We start from the raw sequence: 22,279 nt of genomic DNA on the forward strand, positions 1-22,279 counted from the left end.
GAAAGAAAGGAGAGAGAGGGAGAGAGGGAAAAGACGCAAAGAATCACTAGGAACACAAAAAGATTGAAAACAACAAATAGATAAACAAATAGAGATGGAAAGAAAGCTAAAAATTATCTCAATTAATATCAACGGACTTAATTCGCCAGCCAAAAGAAAACAAAACTTCAAAAGCTGGAAATGAATATCATTACTCTTCAAGAAGTACACATTAAAAGACAGCATCAAAAACTATTGGAAAATCAAAGATTAGGAATATTATACGCATCTCTAGGAGACCAAAAAGAGAGAGGAGTCGCAATATATGTAAAGAACCACCTAAAAACAAAACAAATATATACAGACACAGAAGGACGCATTTTAATAATAGAAATACAAACAGAATCCAAAACAATATTTTTTTTTTTTAATTTTTTAATAAAAAAGTTTTTATTTTCTGATCAAACAAGTATACAATATAAACAATCATTCATACTATCATCAGAAAAAAAGAAAAAAAATCAATTTGGTAAACTCAATCTTCAACCCCTCCTCACCACCCCCCACCCCCGACTTCCCAGAACAAAAACAGGGCATAGATTTCACCAAACATTCGCTAAAATAAACTAGCTAACTGCAAGATTTAATAACTCCCAAGACCCCTTAACTCCCCTTTTACAATTTCATCAACCTCCCTTTATATAAACACAAAGTAACATGTAATCCAATAACTCTAAGAATTTTAAAACCATTAACAAATCTTAAACATTCAAACCTAAAAACATTTTTCCCCCTCCTACTTTTCTCAAAGTTCAGATATTTTGAAATCTCATAACAAAAAATAAACCTTAGATATTCACTAATTAAATTTCTACATTTTTATAATTAACCATTAGTACATTAACTAGAAAACCAAAAAAGATTAATCAACCATTAATACATCATATTTAAAAATCAATATTCAACTTTATACTTTTTCCCCCTCAGTAGTTATAACACCTAAAACATAATCAATTTAAACCATGAATAGAACAACTACAAAGCCAAAAAAAAAAAATTAATCTTCCATTCTTGGTTTCTTATTTTGAAATCTCATAACAAAAAATAAACCTTAGATATTCACTGATTAAATTTCTAAGTTGATTAAATTTTTTAAGTTTCTAAATTTCCCCCCTTCATTATTCCTCCCTCCAATTTTTAAAATTTAAAAGATAATCAACAACATAATTAACCATTAATACATAACTAAAAAACCAAAAAGGATTAATCAACCATTAGTACATCATATTTAAAAATCAATATTTAACTTTATACTTTTTCCCCCCTCAGTAGTTATAATACCTACAACATAATCATTTTTAACCATGAGTAGAACAACTACAAAGCCAAAAGAAAAGGTTAATCTTCCATTCTTGCTTTCTTTTTATATTTTTTCCAATCTTTCTGCATCCCTCCTACTTCTATTTTGAGGAGGTTTTTCATTTTAATTTGAGGTTGATATAACTGCAAAAATTGTCCCCTTTTTAAAAAAGTTTCCTCTGATTTAGAGCCCCCAAATCGCCTCTTCATGCTTATATAAATCAGTTCATTCCTTCGTCTGTAAAACCAAAGTTTGTCAAGAGTTTGTGAAGAAAAGTTCAATTGTTTCTTTTCTATTAAATGTATAGATGCCACTGACAAATCTCCTTCATCTTCTGAAACTTCGAAAGTCTGGTCATTTACTACTTTTTTCCAAACCAAGTCATAATTTTGAAGGATTCTATCAATTTTTCCGAAAAGAGCAGAGAGTAAGCTCGAAAATTCTTGAGAAAATTCTTCCACCCTCTCTGCTGCAATATCTCCTGAGTTGTCATCATGCTCCGTAGTTGTTTTGATTTCCTCAGTCATTTCTGTTGTTATCCCTTTAATAATTGCTATTTGGTTACTTATAGCTGCAGTATGATTATTCATGGCTTCTTTTATAAATTCTGTAAGTTCTGCATCAAAATCCTTACAACTCTGTAAATCAGACAACTGTTTCGTTTCTGACACCTCCAAATAGCATCCAGCACTTTCAAGATCTCCTTTCTTAGAAGCCATTTTATTTTAAAGAAATTTTCTTTCTTCCCACAGCCATAAAATCATAAAGTCAGAGCCATCCTTTTGAGCAGCATTCAGCAATTTCTTTATAAACAATCTTTTCCCAAACAGCTCTTCAAAATCTATTCCAGCAACTTAAAGCCAGTCTCTGAGCACGAGTCTATTAGCAAAAACTTTTTCTAACTTTCCCTTTTAAAATCGCAACAAAGAAACGCCATCTTAACTTCCAGCTCAGAAAATCCAATTAGAAACATTGTATCCCCGGAGTTAAGTGTTATACTTGCAAAAAGCTTGTCCTCCTGCTTCTGTTCCGCCTGCTTTTTTGAAATCATTTAATCTTCTGTTTGACAGCAGAAATTGGACGCAACACCTAGCTCTGTAAAAAAAAAACAGAGTCCCCCCGGATCCGGAGCTTCAGTGGGCTGAACGGGGAGCTCTCACCCTCCTAACCCCTGGAATTAATCCAGGGGTTTTCAGGGAGCTCTACCCTCACCCACCTGCTCTCCTCCCCTTCTTTTCCCGAAGGGGAGATTTTCAAGCCGTTTGACAGCTGATTAACGCTGTCAGAACGGCTCAACGGAATCACGGGGGCGGCGGTCTAAAAAGACCGTCAATGGTGCTGCGGAGCCAACCCGGAAGTCCAAAACAATATTATTAATATCTATATATGCACCCAATGGAAACCACAGTGACTTTTTCAAGAAATTACATAATATAACTAAAGACCTGGAATACGAAACTATCTGCATGGTAGGAGACTTCAATGCAATCATGGACATAGAAAAAGATTATCGGAGCAATAAAAAAAGTAAAACCAGAAAGAAAATACTACCGGATTCCTTTAAAGACATGACCAACGAATTACACTTGCACAATGTATGGAGAGAGACAAATAAACAAATAAAACAGTATATATATTATTCGAACCCACACCAGTCATGGTCCAGGATCGACATGGCCTGGATGACTTCAGACCTCAGAGAGGAAATAAAGGACATTGAAATAATATCGAATAGTATGGAAAGGATATCGAAAGCAAAAGAGGTATGTTGTGACCCTGACCGCCGAGCCCGTTTTATCGGAGGGAGAAGACTCTGAAAGTGAAGGAGAGGAGTTGGCAAGGCCTCCCTCTCCAGGACCCTCCTCTCTGGCAATGCCTCAGGTGTCTCCCGAAGGAGAAGAGATAGGCCAGGAGCCAGGCATCTCCGAGCAGCCGCAGTTAGACAGCAATGGAGATAAGTCTTGGCTGGATCCCCGCCAGTGTCAGAAAGACAAGCCACGCAGCAGAGAAGGAGGCATGCCAGAGATTAAGCTGAGTCACTGGACCACACCCCACAGGGGATAAAAGGGGGTGTGGTGGCCATTCAGGCTTTGTGTCGGACAAAACTGAACAGCTAGCAAGTCATACTGTGTCTCTGGAACTTTGTTATCTGCCTTCCTTGGATTTATTATGGACTGGACTTGACAATTCTTTGGCTTTGTGAATTTATTTTGATTTATCTGACGGAGAAGGAACACCTCCCTCTGTGAGTAAAGTTTTTGGCAAGCAGCTACTGGGTTGCTGCCAATTCTGTTATCGAAGGAAATTATTGTCTGCAAGTTTATTTTAACTCCTGGCTGACTGTTTGTGTGCGTGTGTGAGACGGGGACAGAACAAGGTCGATGATGGATACGGGAACAATAAAAGATAAGGAATACATTCAGATGATTGAGAAAAAAACTAAAATGTTTCTTCATTAAATACTAAAGAACAGACATCGCTCCAGAATCTATGGGACACAATTAAAGCCTATATAAGAGGTCTCACTATTGTGTATATGGCCAAAAAAAAAAAAAAAACCACAAAGAGAAACAACAGACAAGGAATAATCTACTAGAAGAACTTAGAATATATGAATTAGAACTGCAGAAACAACCCCATAATAAAATAATAAAAGAAAAATTAAACCTCGCTAAACATAAAATTAACCTAATCACGCAAACAGAAATTGCACAGAAAATCAAGCTAGCAAAACAGAAACATTTTGAGTATGCAAACAAAATGGGGCGCTGGCTAGCGTACAAACTGAAAAAAGAAAAAGAAAGGAGAACAATATTTCAGCTACAGGATGAAACAGGACAAATACACCATACGAATCTAGATAAAAAACACATAGTTAAAGATTTCTTTCAAAATCTCTACAAACAAGAAGAGATTCGGGACGAAGACATTAAGGAATACTTACATAAAACAAACATTACAAAACTAGAGGAGACCCATAGAGAAGCATTAAATAGACCAATTACGATGACCGAGCTGGTAGAAGCAAGGAAAAAGCAGAAGAATAACAAGATTCCAGGCCCGGACGGAATTTTATAAAAAATGTCAGCATGCAATAGATGAGCTACTACTTCAAGTCCTCAATGATGCATTATTAGAAGCAGAAATCCCCAAATTTTGGACCGAAACCATTATCACACTCATCCCCAAAGAAGATACGGACCCCACACAAGTTAAAAATTATAGACCAATTTCATTGCTCAATGTGGACTACAAATTGTTCATGTTGGTCATAACACAAAGACTGAAAATAATTATTCATAAATACATACATGCAGATCAAAATGGCTTTGTCCCAAGAAGACAGATTAAAAATAACATGAGAACAATTATCAATGTCCTGTAATATTACGAGAAAAAAGTTGATAAACAGGTAGCCTTAATTTTTTTAGATGCACCGAAGGCATTCAATAACTTAAATTGGAACTTCCTCATATTACAACTAGAGGCCATGGATTACGGTGACAAATTTCTGCATATGATTAGAAAAGTATACTCTTTCCAAACGGCCAAAATTATGATTAATGGGGACATGACTGATAATCTGGATATACAAAAAGGTGTGAGGCAGGGTTGTCCTTTATCTCCAGGGTTGTCCTTTATCTTTAACCATTAGAGAAGATAGAGGAATATGGAAGAGTGGCGGGGCTCAAAATCAATAAACAAAAAACTAAAGCACTGACAAAGAATTTGACAAAGGTACAGGAGACAAAATTAGAAGACAAACTAGGAATACAAATTGTAAAGAAAGTAAAGTATTTAGGAATCTGGCTCACTGCTAAAGCAATAACAATTAGAGAAGACAACTATAACAAATTAATGAAACAAATTAGAAAGAACTTGAAAACATGGAACAAACTACAACTGTCATTTCTAGGGAAAATCGCATCCATAAAAATGAACATACTACCTAGATTTCTCTACCTTTTTCAAGTAACTCCAATTTGGCCAGGAAAGGATTTCTTTAAAGACCTTAATAAAATAATAACAAAATTCATTTGGAACGGGAAAAAGGCCAGAATTAAAATAAAGTGTTTGCAAGATACTCGGGAAAAGGGAGGATTAGGCCTACCGGACTGGGAGTTATATTACAAAGCAGCATCTTTAAATTGGATAAGGGACTGGATAGACCTCAAAGATAAAAGAACGTTACTCCTAGAGGGATTTGAATTACAACTTGGCTGGCACGCCTTCCTGTGGGAGGGAAAGGACAAGCAACATCGATACTTCCAACAACATATTATCAGAGGATCACTGTACAAAACATGGCAAGAGATTAGAAAGCGTTACACTAAAATTCCACGATGGCTATCGACTATGGAAGCACTAATCTACCCCAATGCCATGGACATAGAGAAAATGAGAAGTTATAAAGAATTATTGTACAATGAAGGAGACTTACAAACAAGAAAAGAATTTAAAAATCAGGGTATAGACATTGATTGGTGGCCATATTTGCAAATAGAATCAAGATATAAAACAGATCGGACACAATTCGGATTTCAAAATGAACCAAATGAATTAGATAAAATATTACAAGGTACAGATGAGAAAATGATAACCAAAATTTATAAGTATCTAATAAAATACAAATTAGAAGCGGAGGTGGTTAAAGAAAACATGATAATTTAGGCCAAAAACATAGGATATAACATTCAATTGGATAACTGGGAAAAATTGTGGAAGATAAACTATAAGCTGACAATGTCTATACCCTATAAGGAAAACCTTTACAAAATGTTCTACTGATGGCACCTCCCACTGGCGTGTCTGGCCAAGATGTTCCCAAATACCTCTCCAATGTGTTGGAAATGTAAATCACAGAAAGGAACGTGCTATCATCTTTGGTGGTCATGCCGAAAGGCAAAACAATATTGGCAAGAAATTAAGACAATGATTGAAGAAATTATAAAACAAAAGCTAGAAATGAGGCCAGAAACTTTTCTATTGGGAATAATCACAGCACAATACACCAAAGAAATAAAGTATCTGATTATCCATATCCTCACAGCAGTACGCATACTATTTGCCCAAAATTGGAAATCTGAGCAGTTACCGACAGAAGATAAAATAATCGCTAAAATTACAGAATGTGCAGAAATGGACAGGCTTACAAAAGAACTACAAGAGAAAGACGATACTGATTACTAGTGTGGCAAAGATGGTACAGCTGGCTGGAGGAAAAAATAGGAATATAAAAATTATTATTGATTACTTAATAGGAATGTATAAAATTAAACAAAGAGTGAACTATAATGTTCTATATACAAATATGTAAATATGTAAATATAGATATAGATACGAATAGAGAATGATAAAAGAAATAGGAAAATAACCCACCGATGTAGCAAATTTAAGAGTCAGTCATGGGACTGAATTGATGTTTGTTTGTTTTGTATGTTGTCTTAAAGTATTTATGTTTGTTCGTATATCTTTTATCAATAAAAATTAGAAAAAGAAAGAAATTTGTCCTTGAGATCATTTGACTGCGGATTACAACTATGTTGGACAGGGTGAAATTTGGACACAACTTGAAGCTATGTGGAGACTTTCTGAACTGCTGAATAGAGGTGATGTGCAACTACTGGGTTTTTTTGGGGGTGGGGGGGGGCCTTGAGGATTACAAATACCATTTCCTACAAGAAGAATAAGTGAATTAAGAGGGACTACTTGGACATTCTAGATACAATTTGTGTGGAATTTAGAGTTAAAATTAAAATTAAAAGATAATGAAATTAGTTGAGGATTGGAAGGGAGAGGAAAAACTGTGGGGAAAAAAGCATTACTGGTTAATATTAAAACGGGCATGAAGAGGGAGTAGAGAATCTGGGAGAAACTTGAAGTTGCTGATATATTGATATATTGATAAAGTTCAAAATGTCAAATTCAAACCTATCTAAATTAGGGGGGGAAAACTGGATCGGCCCCATCATCTGCCCCATCATCAGCAACATCAAGCCCTTCAAGTCAAAGGTCAATAGAAAGCTAATTCAACAGGAAAAAATGAATACAATTCAAAAAGATATGCAAACATTGTTCCAATCGCTACAAGAGGCCATAAACAAGAACCATAATGAAATAAAGACGGAGATAGGTGAGATGAGAACTGAGATGGGAGAGATTACTGGGAAAATGCAAAGTATGATGAAAATCTGGGAACTTTTCAGCAAAAATGAAGAAAAGATTAAAATAAATTAAGAAAAGTCAGAACAAGTAGAAAAAATGGAGGAAATGAATCAGAGACTAACACAGGCCAATAAAGAACTCAAAGGAACTGTAATCCAGTTGCAAATGGAAAAGGCTGAACAGTTCTTGAGGTTTTAGAATATTGAGGAAGGGAAAGAAGAAAACATAGCTGACTTGATGGTAGATCTATTGGCTCAAATATTATAGATAACAACAAACAAGATGAGGGCAGAGATAGACGAAGTGTTCAGAATTCACACTAGCTATGCTAAAAAGAACAAACTCCCAAGGGAGGTACATGTAAGATTCATGAAAAAAAAAAAAAACAAATGAGCAGAAATCCTTAAAAAAATAAAAGAGGAAACCCTGAAATATAAAGGAAGAGAGATTGTGGTTCTAAAACAAGTATCCAGAAGAGTTTGAGATCTGTGGAAGCAGTATCAATTTCTGACAGGACAGTTGATCAAACACCAAGTAAACTTTAGATGGCTGATACCAGAAGGAATTTTGGTTACCTGGAATGATAGAAGACACAGACTGGACTCTCTACTGTGTTACCCCAAAAATAAGACAGGGTCTTATTTTCTTTTGACCCCCGCCCCAAATAAGGATTTGGCCTTATTATCGGGGGTCTTATTATTTTGTGGGTGCAGGAGGTGGTGAGCATGGGACTGGATGTCCCGTTGCTGCCGTCGCCTCCCCTCCCCATTCTTCACATTGGCCGCTGCCCTGCTGCTGCTGCTTCCTCGTGGACCAGGACTCTACAAGGCTTGTGCCATTGCATGCACAAACTGCAGCACCACCACGAGCTTCATCATACCGGCACAACTGGTGTCCTGCCACTCGTGGCTGTCCTGCAGTTCCTGCATGCAACGGCACAAGCCTTTCAGAGTCCTGCTCTACGAGGTGGCGGTGGCGGTAGCACGACAAGTCTCACAAAGACTCGTTTCTGGCAGGTGGGGAGGGGGAGAAGTGAGATGCGTGGAGTGAGACATGGCTCCCCTTGCCGTCTCTTCTCCCCCCCTGCTGGGCATGACAGGGCTCCTGCCCCTCGCTTAGCCACCTTAAGCCACCTTAGCCAATTTGGGGGTGGCAGGTGGGGTGGGGGAGAAGCGTCTCACTTCTCCCCTGCCCCACCTGCCACCCCTCTCAATAAAGAGATGGTGGGGAAGGGAAGCAGCCAGGCTGCTGCTGCCATTGGGGTGGTACGTGTTGGGCCACAAGACACGTGTCTTACTTTTCCAGCACCATCACATTCCTCACCTTTCTGTCCAGGGAGACACGTTGTAGAAAAAATTTTCTACAACGTGTCTCTCTGGTCAGAATGGCGACGAACGCGACAGTGCTGGAAAAGTAAGACGTGCGTTCTGCTTCTTGCCCACCCCACCTGCCACTCCCAAATTGCACCCTAAAGGGGGCGAGTGGGGGCGGTGGCTAAGCGAGGGGCAGGAGCCCTGTCATGCCCGGCAGGGGGAGTGGGGCGTGTAGTTGGTTGGGGGGCTTATTTTGCGGGGGTGGCTTATATTATCACATGTCCTGAAAAGCCCAATTGGCCTTATTTTCAGGACATGTCTTATTTTTGGGGAAACACGGTAGAAAGTGCGTATGAATTCTATAACTATTATTTTAAACCACAGGAGCAACAAACAAGAAGGGAGGAAGTAGAAAATAGAGGATAAGAGGAATTAATGACAGATGAAATTACGGCTAAGCAGCAAGAAGGAAGTGAAGTTGAACAAAACAGACGAGCAGAATGAGAAGGAACAAGAACAAAGGAGCAGAGAGAAACAAGAGCTAGAATGACAAAACCCACTTATAGGTGACACAATGAAAGAAGAAACAAACCTACTATCAATTAACATTAATGGATTAAATACTCCCATGAAAAGGAGAAGACTCTTTACAAAATTACAAAAAATGACTTAGATTAATTTGCTTACAAGCAGTACAAATCAAAAGACAATATAATAAACTCCAAGAGTACCCCAAAATTAAGAAAGTATATTTCTTGTTGGCACAACAAAAGAAAAGGGGGGTGGTCCTATACATCAAAGAAACAATAAAAGCCAAATCTATATACACAGATGAAGAAGGGAATGGTGGAAGTAACAATAAACCACAAACAGGTACTCTTGACAGTAATATATGCATCAAAGAACAAGCAAGAAGATTTTTATGGGAAACTCCAGGAGAAAATTGCAGAACTGGACTATGAAAACATTTGTCTAATAGATTTGTCTAGATTACAGAAGCAGTAAAATAAATAAAAAGGCAAGGAAAACCCTATCAAAGTCTTTCTTTAAACTGGTGGAGAAAATGAACATTCAAGATGTATGAATGAATGAAGAGAAAGAAATCCAGAGAAAAACCAATATACATACTACTCAAATAGCCATCAATCCTGGTCAAGGATAGACATGGCATGGATGACACCAGAACTAAGTACTAATGTACAGGAAATAGAAACAGAACCAAATATATGGACAGACCACAACTCAGTCAGGATTAAATGGAAAGGATATAAGAAAAAAGTGAGATGGATGTTGAATCAATCCATATTAAAAGACAAGAAATTCATACAAACAATAGAAAAAGAAATGACATTCTTCTTCAAAGAAAATAGAAAGGAAGAGGCCTCATTACAAAACATATGGGACACAACAAAGGCATGCTTCCGAGGGCTAGCTATTTCTTATATAGGAAGTAAAAATAAAGAAAAGAAGCAACATCAAAAAAACACTGGAGGGAGAGTACAACAGATTAGAACTGGAATTGCAGAAAAAACACAAGAAAAGAAGATCAAAAATCAAATGGAAATAATAAAACACAAACTGAGCCTACTCGAAAAAGAAGAACTAGCACATAAAATTAAAGTATAAAACAAAACTTTTCCAAAAATGCTAATAAACCAGGAAGATGGTTGGCATATAAACTAGAAAAAGAAAAAGAAAAAACAGATACAAAGCTTGATAGACGAGAAAGGTATACCACAGCATCAAAATGACAGCAATAATAATAATAATCCAGAACTACTACCGGTATGAAAATCTTTATGACCAAGAGGAACTATTGGAGGATAAAATAAAACGATACATAGAAGAGGCCAGGTTGCCTGGTTCCTGAAGAAATAAGAAATAAGATCTTCACTAAATGAAATAAGATCTTCACTAAATGAAAGGATAACAATGTTTGAATTAACAGAGGCAATTAAGAGACAGAAGAAAAATAAATTAATGCAAGACTCTACCAATAGAAGAGGCTTTGGGTTGCCAAATTGGGAACTATACTATCAAACAGCTGCCCTTACCTGGCTAAAAGAATGGATAACTCTGAGACATAGACCATTACTGGTATTAGAGGGATATGATTTACAACTGGGGTGGCATGCCTTTCTTTGGTACAAGAAATATAAAGCACATAAATACTTTCAGGGACACTACAGTAGAAATGCCCTACTTTCAATATGGGTAAAAATAAAGGAAAAACACTATTTGAAAATACCAGTCTGGCTCTCCACGATGGAGGCACTAACATACCCAAATGTGATGGATATGGGAAAAATTGTAAGATACAAAGATATTTTAAATGAGAAGAGGGAATTGAAAAACAAACAGGAATTGAATAGCCAGTGATAAATTTAGCATGGTGACAGCATGTACAGATGCAGTCTAGATACTATAAAGATGTTAAAACATATGGTTTTTTATAAAGAACCAACAGAATTGTATCAAATTTTAATAGGACCGGAGTGGAAACTGATTTAAAAAATCTATAATTATTTATTATTAGAATGGAAGAGGAGCAAGTAAAAGAAACTTTAGCATGGGCTAAAAAAATTGAGTATTCCATAGAATTGGACAAATGGCAAAAGTTGTGGGACAGAAACTATAAATTGACAACATCCGCTGCATATAAAGAAAACTTATACAAAATGTTTTATAGATGGCACTTCCCCCCAGCAAGATTAGCTAGAATGTTTAGAATATGTTTGCCAAGTGTTGGAAGTGCAACCAAATCCCAGGCTCGTATTATCACATGTGGTGGACATGTCCAAAAGCAAAAAAATACTGGACCAGAATACACACCTGGCTTGAAAAGATGATAAAGGAACCGGAAACATTTCTGTTGGGCATCATACCAGACAAATACAGTAAAAGAAATGCATGCTTAATGTGTTAACAGTGGCCAGAATCGTGTTCGCACAATATTGGAAGGGTGAGGAGATCCCCACAGAAGAAAAGATAATAACAAAAAATTTAGAATGTGCAGAAATTAATAAACTAACTTTTGAAATTAAAGAAAAGGAAGACACTGAATATTTTGAGGTATGGGATCTGTTCTATCAATGGTTGGATAAGAGAAACAGGAGTTAGAACTTTGAAAAATACAAAAGAAATATTAATTTTATTAGGGTTGTTTACTGTTACTTATTAATTTTGATTAGTATTAACAATTAATATGTATTAATATTATGAGGGAAAAGCACTGTTATTATGAGATTACTATTGGAGAATACTGTTATTGTTACTATGATTAATGTTACTCAAAAGAATTGTAACCAGACAACACACTGTTTATATGGATTTTGAACATGTTGCTCTTTTTATCTATATTAATAAAAAAATAAATTAAAAAAAATAAAGCAACATTGTCATTCCATACATTGCAGGAATACCAGAAAAGCTCAGGACAATCTTCAGCCAACATACATATGTACACACTTGAAACCCAAGAATACACTAAGGCAGAAGAATAAAATACCCAGACACAAAGTGAGCAATGTGGTATATGCAGTACAATGCAGTGAGCCATGTGCAGATTGGTACATTGGGGAAACAAAACAATCACTTCATAAATGCATGGCACAACATAGGACTGTGATGGTGAACCTATGGCACGTGTGCCTGAAGTGGCACATGGAGCCATGTCGCTTGGCATGCACAGTGGCCCGTTCCTCTTCTGGGTTTCTGGTTTACATGCATGCACGACGATCAGCTGGCCTTTTTGTGTGTGGCAGTTCTGGAAACTGGAAGGGCACTCCTTTGAAGACAGCAAAATCCACATTTTGGACAGAGAGGACCGCTGATTTGAAAGAGGGGTCAAAGAGGCCATCTATGTCAAAATTGAACAGCCCACTCTCAACAAAGGAGGAGGGATATGACATTATCTATCTCCAGTCTACAACACAGCCCTTTCAACAGTTCCAAGAAGGCTCCACACCCATTTCCACCACTCAGGTGACCCTGACAACACAGATAAATCTCCTGGTAGCCGTAACGACTCACTAAAAGAATGCAAATGACCAGCTGTCTGCAAGAAGTATAAATCCTTTCATTCCCCATCATCCAGTCAAAGTTGAAGAAGCTTCTTGGATGAGAAGTGAAGTGTCTTCAAAGAGAAAAACCAGAAAGTCCAGTTCCTCTTGGAAAAAAGAGGAAAAAACTTGAAAAAACCTTTGGGGTATTTTTTGTTTGTTTGTTTGGCAAAGAGCTTTGAAGTCTTTGACTTCAAAATGCTGCTTTCCTTTGATCATGATGGAATCAGGAGGTGGTTGAGGCAGCAGTGGGATTCACATTTTGTTGCCACTGGTTCACCTTCCGTGCACACTCACTTTGTGCACACTCACACCTTTCACGTATGCGCCCAGCCTTCCGGGCATGCGCCCAGCAGGCCCATCTGAGATCTCCACTACCAGTTTGCCCAAACTAGTACTAACTGGCTGAATACCACCTCTGAGTTGGGGCTCTGGGCATAAGAAAGACATGATTTTTGGTTTTAGGAGGCTGCAGCGAAACACCAGGTGCATATGTCTAAGGATCTTTGGTAATTCAAATTCAGCAGTCACTGGGTTAATAACTCTTTTGAGAGGAAAAGGGCCAATGTATTTTAGTTTCAGTTTCTTGGAAGGCTGTCTGGATTGTAAGTGCTTAGTACATAAATAGACCTTGTCTCTAAATTTAAAGTATTTCGGTTTCGCACACCCTTTGTCAGCTTGTTTTTTATACACTTCCCTTGCATCCTCCAAACTTTTCCGTACTACCACCAAGGTATTTTGTAATTGGATGACCTATTCATTTAAAAAGGTGGTTGATGGGTGCCCTAGGGAAATTCAGGAATAGATATAAAGTCCTGCCCTGTGGCCACTTTAAAAGGGATGAAACCAGTGCCAGAGTTATTGTAAGCAACCTCAGTAAAAGGAAGGAGGTCTGCCCAATTGTCTGGTTGGTAATTAATGTAACATCTGAGATACTGCTTAAAGCCCCATTTGCATGTTCAACATTCACTTCCAGATGATGCGAGAAGCTGAACCCATGGGTTGTCCCCAGAAGTTTAAAAACTCTTGCCGAATTGTGAGGTGAATTGGATTCTATGATCTGAGATTACTCTTTCTGGCATGCCATGTAGCCTGTAAACATGCTGCACAAACAATTTAACCAAAGTGCAAGTGGAGGGGATTTTTTGGCTTCGCACAATGAGTACTTGTTTGGATAATAAACCAGTTATCACCCAAATCCCAAGCTTTTAGGCAGTTCCACTTTAAAGTCCATTGAAATCTCTTTCCATGGGGCTTTAGATTTTGCTACTGGCTGGAGGAGTCATGGTGTTTTCCCTTGTCTCCTCTTGGCAGAGGCACAGACAAGGCATACATAGCTCTCTATGTCCTTCTTTAGCGACCAACGCCAAAACTGGCACTTAACAAAGTGCAAGATTTTAACAAAGTCAAAGTGTCCCACTACCTTTAACTCATGGCTTTTCTATAAAACCGTCAGGCGTTGGCTTTCCAGGATGTACAATTTGGCTCCACCCATGCTAAACAATCTTGCATTGTGCATTCACCCTTATGGGTTTGGAACCACTGGTCCTCCTCCAGAGCTATTTTCAGGGTGCCGTTCAAAGCTACCTGTGCTTGTGCATTCATGGTGACTGGAGCTGCCAATTGCTGGGATGGGATAACTGGTTTAATAATTGGTCTAAGAGCCATGGTGGTGCAGTGTTTAGAATGCAGTACTTCAGACTAATTCAAGGAGCCTGAGTGGCGTAGGAGGCTAATGCCTCCTACTGAGGCAGCATTTAACATCCAGCTGCCTGCAATTACTGCGAGTTCAATTCTCACCAGGCTCAAGGTTGACTCAGCCTTCCATCCTTTCTAAGGTAGGTAAATTGAGGACCCAGTTTGTGGGGGCAATAAGCTGACTTTGTAAAAATATACAAAAGTATGAAGGCTATTGCTTAACGCACTGTAAGCCGCCCTGAGTCTCCGGAGAAGGGCGGCATATAAATAAATAAATAAAAAGGCTCATTCTAGGAGTTCAATTCTGAGCAGCTCAAGGTTGATTCAGCCTTCCATCCTTCTGAAGTCGGTAAAATGAGGACCCAGATTTTTGGGAACAATATGCTGACTCTGTAAACTGCTTAGAGAGGGCTGTAAAGCACTGTGAAGCAGTATATAAGTCTAAGTGCTATTGCTATGCCATCTTGGCATCTGCTGATAGCGCATATATCTGGCTTATCCATTATTGCTGCAGTTCTAGGATCTTAAGCCATGGCTTGAGTATTCCAGAGCTCATTAAAATTTTGGTGAAGGGGAATAGTTCAAATTAATTTCAAGCCCCAGAGAGATAACAAAATCAGGCTCAGCCTGGTCATTTCCTACAGTTCCCTTTTTGGCTTGTTGATTGTCTCTTTTGCACAATATGTAGATGTTGTTAATGTCTATGTATCAATTGTTGGCCAATTTGTCAGAGTGCCAAGTTTTCAGGAATTCTATGGCATGTTTGGTTTCTGAGGTGTTTTTGATGTATGGCAGTGTTATCCTTATTACACCTTGTGTTTATTGTACTATATTGGTTGAGTACTCCGGCACTTTTTGATGAAATTGCATGGATATTATTATTCATTATCCAAACTAGATAACATTCAGCACACTGAAACAACCAAGTTCAAAGAGCACCAAGACCCCCTCATAGTAAGTTTTATGCAGCATAATAGCTACTAAGTATGAACCTATATGTTGTATCATTTTAAGTGTCAGGAAATTTTTAAGTAAAAGAAAAGTTTCTTGATTTAGAAAGATTTGGGGGATAGATAAAATCTTGATTTGCCTTGTTTAGATCAAAGAAATACTTGAAAACCCTCATCTGCTAACTGTAATCAAAATTGAAGATGCTGGAGATGAAATTGTGAGCAATGCCATTTCATATGCTCTTTTTAAAGGTATGTTGTCATTCTTATTTTCTCATTCATTCAATTTATATGCTACTCATTTCTACAATATGCCCCCGCCCCCAGGACCAGATGATTGTTTGACTCTGGATGGGGTAGCACTTCTCCAGACTGAGCTGGTGTAAAATTTGGGGGTCTTCCTGGACTCATGGTTCTTGTTTGAGGAGCTGGTAACAGCCATAGCTGGGGGGCCTTTGCACATGCTCATCTGGTGCACCAATTATGCCTTTTCTTGGATTGGGAGGTCTTATTCAAGGCCATGCTTTGGACTTCTCCTGTTTGGATTACTGCAGTGCACTCTATATGGGGCTGCCCTTGAAGACAATCTAGAAACTTCAGCTGGAACTTCCGGCGGTGACGTCTTCGCGAAGTGGGAGAGGGAACAAAATGTCATCCCCCAAATCCCGAATATTCTTGCTAGGAGCTCTTTATGAGCAGTTCCAATCCGTAGAGATCGGGAAACAGGGGAAGATCTAAAGACCCTGGACGAAAAGCAATCGACCGGGGGGATAAGGACAAACTTCTTAAATCCAGCGGAGAAAGAGTTGGCCTTTAAGGCAGACCAAGAGCAATGGCAGCCGTATAGTGTGGAAGCAGAGAGTTGAAAAGACAGTTTCGTATGGTGGTTGAGGAGAACCCGGGAGGAGGAGAGGTGAAGTTTTGCTGAATCGGAGGCATAGGAGGAGAGAGACGCTGAGGGGAAGGGCAAAAAAGGCCCCGGAAAGCAGCGACTAAAAGGAAATAGAGCGCAGAACTATTGGTACTATTGGAAAAGAGGTTAGTGCGAAAGAAGGAAGATCCCGAAAAGTGAACTTAATAGAATGAGAGGAATAACAGGAGCAGAGATAAGACCTCTAAGACAGAAAGAAACAGAGAGTAGTAAGTGGAGAAGAGAGCGGAAACAACAAGGATAGGCTATTCTAAGGGATTTATAAGCTTGGAAAATACTTTAACAGCAATTTGCGACTGGAAATATAATTGTAACTGTGGAACTGTAAAATTGAAAATATAGAGATTCACTAAGAAGAAAGAAGAGACATTAATAGATGGATTTGAGGGTAAAGCCAAAGGGTTGAAGGAGACTGATGCAATATTGCTGCACATTTTACAACTAGAGACTAAGCGATAGAAGGAAATGACTGAGGAAGAATAAAACAAAAATATATATATACTATGAAAGTAAGAAAAAGTAAATCAATATACTTAGTTATTGTTACTGAGAGAGAGAAATGTAAAAGATTATAAATGATTAATGAAGTAATGAATGAATTAAGTGAATGAATTAAAATGATTTACAAACTTATATAAGGATAAATATAAACATAAGATCAGTATTGATTAAATGAGATAAGTATATATTGAGTATTAATAATTACATTGTGTAATATATAAGCATAGAGTAAGTTGACATATAGAAAATACAAATTAATATTACATTAGATAAAGATAATAACAGAGATCTCTTCTGAATGTGGATATAATAAATAAGAACTATAGAAGTACGTGTGTGTGTGTGTGTGTGTGTGTTTGTTTTCTGAGGTTTTCGCGGGTGTTTGTATGTAGGTCTTTGGTTATTTGGGTTTTCTCCCGCGTAAAATTGGAAGTGTCTTGGCGACGTTTCAACGAAGTCTCATTCGTCATCTTCAGGCTGGTCTTTTCGGCTTCATGCTTCTAGGAGCAATGTGTGATTGCAGCTGTTTCTTCCTTTTAACTGCCAGTGGGGGTGTGAACTGATTGGGTGGGAGCTTTGCTGTGTTCTGATTGGGTGGAGGTGTGTTCTGATTGGTTGGGGGCTTGGCTGTGCTCTGATTGGATGGGGGGGTTGGCTGTGCTCTGATTGGATGAGGCTGTGTTCTGTTTAGGTAGGGGCTTGGTTGTGCTTGGGTTAGTCTGAGTTGCAGGGGGATTTGAGCTGGTGAGCTGCATTGCTGTTGTTTGGCTTCGTGTTTGTGGTCGTGCCAAATCTTGATGGTGGGTGTCAGTTTGCTTCATGTATGGATTGGAGGGGTTTAAAGTGGCTAATGATGCAGCTGTGGTCTGGCTTCTGGTTTGTGGTTGTGCCTCATCGGTGTGGATTTGGGTTTGTTTTTTGCGTGGATGTGTGGTGGTGACATCCTGTGTGGTTTTCGTGAGTGTGGGTCTGGTGTCATTCTTAGTGTTAGGGACTCGTTTGTCAATAAGGGCGGGTTTCCAAATGGCTGGTAGACAGGAGGTATCATCTCGTTTATTCATGCTGTGTGGGCGTTTTTCTAACTCGATGGCTTCTCTGATTATTCTGTTGTTAAAGTGTTCAGTTTTGGCGATAGTTCTGGTCTTTTTAAAGTCAATTTCATGTCATGTGGCTCTAAGGTGCTGGACCAGGGAAGAAGTTGGTTCTTCTTTTTTGATTGAGTTCTTGTGTTCTTCAATATGTGCACTTATTCTTCTGTTGGTTTGTCCGATGTATGTGGTGGGGCAGGCGGTGCATGGGATTTCATATACTCCTTGATTTTCTAACTCAATTTTGTCTTTGGGGTTTCTTAGGATGGTGGATATTTTTTGGTTTGTGCAGAATGCTGTCTTGATGTTGTGTTTGTGGAGGATCTTGCTGATTCTGTCTGTGGTGCCTTTTATGTATGGGAGGAGGGCTTTGCCGTTTTCTTGTTCTCTGTCTTGGATTTTAGTGGGGGTTTCTTTTTGGATTAGGTTGGTAATCTTATTTCTTTGGAATCCGTTGGATGTTAGTACATTAGTGAGAGTGTGTAGTTCGATTTTTAGGTGTTGTTCGTCAGCTAAGCGTTTTGTTCTGGAGATGAGTGTCTTGGCTACGGAGTTGATCTGTGCTGGGTGGTGGTGTGAGAGTGCGTGCAGATATCGGTTTGTGTGTGCTTTCTTCTGGTAGATGGTGTGTCCTAGGGAGCCATTGGATTTCTTGTAGACTAAAACATCCAGGAAGGGAAGTTGGTTGTCAGCTTCGGTTTCCATGGTGAACTGTATTTTGGGGTGTAGGCTGTTGAGGTGTGTGAGGAAGTTGTCCAGTTTTTCTTTCCCATGTGGTCAGATTATGAAGGTGTCATCTATGTATCTGAGCCAGAATTTGGGTTTGTGGTCCGATTTTTCTAGACCTTGGGTTTCAAAGTGTTCCATGTAGAGGTTTGCAATGACCGGTGAGAGGGGTGATCCCATGGGTACTCCTTCTGTTTGTTTGTATTTTTGTCCATTATAGATGAAGTATGTGTTGGATAGGCAGTGGTTGGTCAGATCTAGGATGTGCTTGGGGGGGTTATATTTGTTCTGGATAGCTGTCAAGGCTTCTTTGATTGGCACTTGGGTGAAGAGGGATATGACATCGAAGCTCACGAGTAGGTTGCTGGGCTGTAAGTTTTGTTTCTTTATGATCTCTATGAACTGGAATGAGTTCTTTACGTGTGAGGTAATGGATTCTGCATAGGGCTGTAGTTGTTTGGCGAAAAACTTGGCTAGGTTTTGTAGAGGTGAGCCTATGGAGCTGACTATGGGTCTAAGTGGGGTTCCTTCTTTGTGTATCTTGGGGAGACCATAGAGCTTAGGGCATCTGGATGATTTCTCTCTGGGAATGATTCTTTGCTGGATCTCTTTGCTGATGGGGGAGGCTTTTATTTTGGATCTAGTGGTTTTTTCCAGGTAGGTGGTGGGATCTGTGTTTAGGGGTTTGTATGTGGAGTCTTGGAGTAGGTTGGTTAATTTGGTTTGGTAGTCAGATGTGTTCATAACCACCGTGGCGTTTCCCTTGTCTGCTGGTAGGATTATTATGCTGGTGTCTTCTTTCAGGTTAAGTAGTGCTGTCTGTTCCTCTTTGGGTAAGTTGTTTTTGGGTGGCTTGCTGGTGCAGAAGATGTTGGTGATTTCGAGTCTGATTCTGTTAGCATCGTCTGGGTTGATTTTGGTCAGGCTGGTTTCAACTCCGCATATAATGGTTTCAGTGGGGATGTGTTTGGGAGCGACTGCAAAGTTGAATCCTTTGGAAAGGACATTGGTTTCGGCTTTGGTGAGAATCCTATCTGAGATGTTATGCACTGTTTGTTTCATGTGTGGCTGTGAGGAAGGAGGGGTTTGTTTCTGGCGTTCTTGTAGTTTTTGGAGTTTGTTGGTGTGTGTGTCTGTCTTGAGGGTGGTCTGTGTTTCGGCTCTCCAGACGGCGAGTTGTTTGGATTTGTCCCAAAGTGCGGGGTGGATCTTGTTGCTGAGTTTGAGGTGAAGTGTGAGGAGATCTTTGCAACTTTGCAGTTGCTCCCAAACACATCCCCACTGAAACCATTATATGCAGAGTTGAAACCAGCCTGACCAAAATCAACCCCGATGACGCTAACAGAATCAGACTCGAAATCACCAACATCCTCTGCACCAGCAAGCCAAAACTATTGCCAAAACTGAACACTTTAACAACAGAATAATCAGAGAAGCCATCAAGATAGAAAAACGCCCACACAGCATGAATAAACGAGATGATACCTCCTGTCTACCAGCCATTTGGAAACCCGCCCTTATTGACAAACGAGTCCCTAACACTAAGAATGACACCAGACCCACACTCACGAAAACCACACAGGATGTCACCACCACACATCCACGCAAAAAACAAACCCAAATCCACACCGATGAGGCACGACCACAAACCAGAAGCCAGACCACAGCTGCATCATTAGCCACTTTAAACCCCTCCAATCCATACAAGACACCCACCATGAAGATGTGGCATGACCACGAACGTGAAGCCAAACAACAGCAATGCAGCTCACCAGCTCAAATCCCCCTGCAACTCAGACTAACCCGAGCACAACCAAGCCCCTACCTAAACAGAACACACCCCCATCCAATCAGAGCACAGCCAACCCCCATCCAATCAGAGCACAACCAAGCCCCCAACAAATCAGAACACACCTCCACCCAATCAGAACGCAGCCAAGCTCCCACTTGAAGCTCTGCTGTGAATAACCAAAGACCTACACACACACACACACACATATATATATACACACATACATGATATATACAGCCGGAATGAGAGCTTAACCCTTTATTGGTTCAACTTTTTCAACTTTCCCTCAAAAGTCCCACCATTCACTGCAAGTCCAGGAGCAAAGTTCTAAACGTGCACCTCCAATAGTTCCTGGCTGCTATTAGTCCAGAGGAGCAGCAGAGTTTTCAGAGCAGACACAGTTCAGGGAATTTTGTTCCAAGGAGTCACAACCCAGAGCAGAACTGTGTCACTGCGAACTTGCACATAGCCAGGCCAGGCAAGCAAGGCAAATAGGGCAAGGCAAACAGGGCAAGGCAAATAGGGCAAGGCACAGCAAAGTATCCAGAAGTCGGTAACAACACATGGGACTGGGAAAAGGCAACACTTGTTCCCAATGACATCTTTTTAAATCTTATTCCCCAGGTGAGCCTTGTGAAGAGGGGCAGGGCATCCTCCTCCCTAGTCATCGAGTTGCCCTGCACTGATCCTGCCTCCTCTCCATTCTCCATGCTCAGGGATCAGGGGAGAGGCAATTGCTTGTCACCGGAGCTCCATCACTCCTCTGCTCTGCTGCCTGCCCCCTCCTCTCCTCTTGCTTGGTCATCCTGCCCCCTCTCTCCTTCACTGGAGACCCTTCCCAGGCCCAAGGGACCTGGGACTGCTTCGTCCTGCTCCTCTGGTAGTTCCTCTGTCAGCCCTAGCTCCGTCTCATGCTCCTCCTCAGACCCAGGCTATGATGAGGCCATGACAGGCACATACCGAACTTCAAGAAAGTTCACTTGCCTCTTGAAAAAACCCCTTTGGGACAACCATGACCTGGATGACTGAGAATCTCCATAGACAAAATCATGACTTGCGACCCTCCCCAATGGTTTTCTACAAGCAAAGGTAAAGGAGAAACTAGCAAAAACTTGAAAGATGAGGTCCTTGCTGAACAAACCATGTAGTCCTTGCTTAACATGGTCACTGGTAATTTCCATCACAAGATAGTGCAGTTATGTGGTGTTCCACTTAGCAATGAAAATTTCACTCCCAATTACCATTGTTAAGCAAGGACTAACTGTAATGGTACATATAAGCCTAAACAGGGTTAATCTAATTCAATCCATCCATTCATCCATCAATCAATCAGAATAGAGCTGGAAGGGACCTTGGAGGTCTTCTAGTCCAACCCCCTGCTCAAAGCAGGAGACCATATACCATTTCAAAAAGGTGGCTGTCCAGTCTTTTGTTAAAAACCTCTAGTGATGAAGCACTTATAACTTTTGAAGGCAAGCTGTTCCGCAGATTAATTGTTTTCACTATTAGGAAGTTTCTCCTTAATTCCAGGTTGCTTCTCTCCTTAATTAGTTTTCATCCATTGTTTCTTGTCTTGCCTTCTAGTGCTTTGGAAAATAAGTTGACCCCTTCTTCTTTGTGGCAATCCCTTAAATACTGCAATACTGCTATCATGTCACCCTTGGTCTCCCCAATCAATTTTTGGTCCCCCCCAATCTTGTTTTGTACAAGATGGG

At 39.7% G+C, this 22,279-nt stretch overlaps 1 protein-coding gene across 1 annotated transcript in view; it reads left to right on the top strand.

Annotated features, from left to right (window-relative positions):
• The window catches only part of TRPM8 (transient receptor potential cation channel subfamily M member 8), a 380,221-nt gene that overhangs the window by 150,570 nt on the left and 207,372 nt on the right, over nucleotides 1-22,279 (top strand). Inside the window, exon 9 of the mRNA XM_070933161.1 lies at nucleotides 15,676-15,778. Within this exon, the coding sequence (XP_070789262.1) occupies nucleotides 15,676-15,778 (103 nt within the window). The remainder of the gene's footprint in view (nucleotides 1-15,675; nucleotides 15,779-22,279) is intronic.

This window comes from Pituophis catenifer, unplaced genomic scaffold (genome assembly GCF_029215685.1).
Source record: "Pituophis catenifer annectens isolate HBS135680 unplaced genomic scaffold, rPitCat1.0.hap2 SCAF_1, whole genome shotgun sequence".
Classification (NCBI taxonomy): domain Eukaryota; kingdom Metazoa; phylum Chordata; class Lepidosauria; order Squamata; family Colubridae; genus Pituophis; species Pituophis catenifer.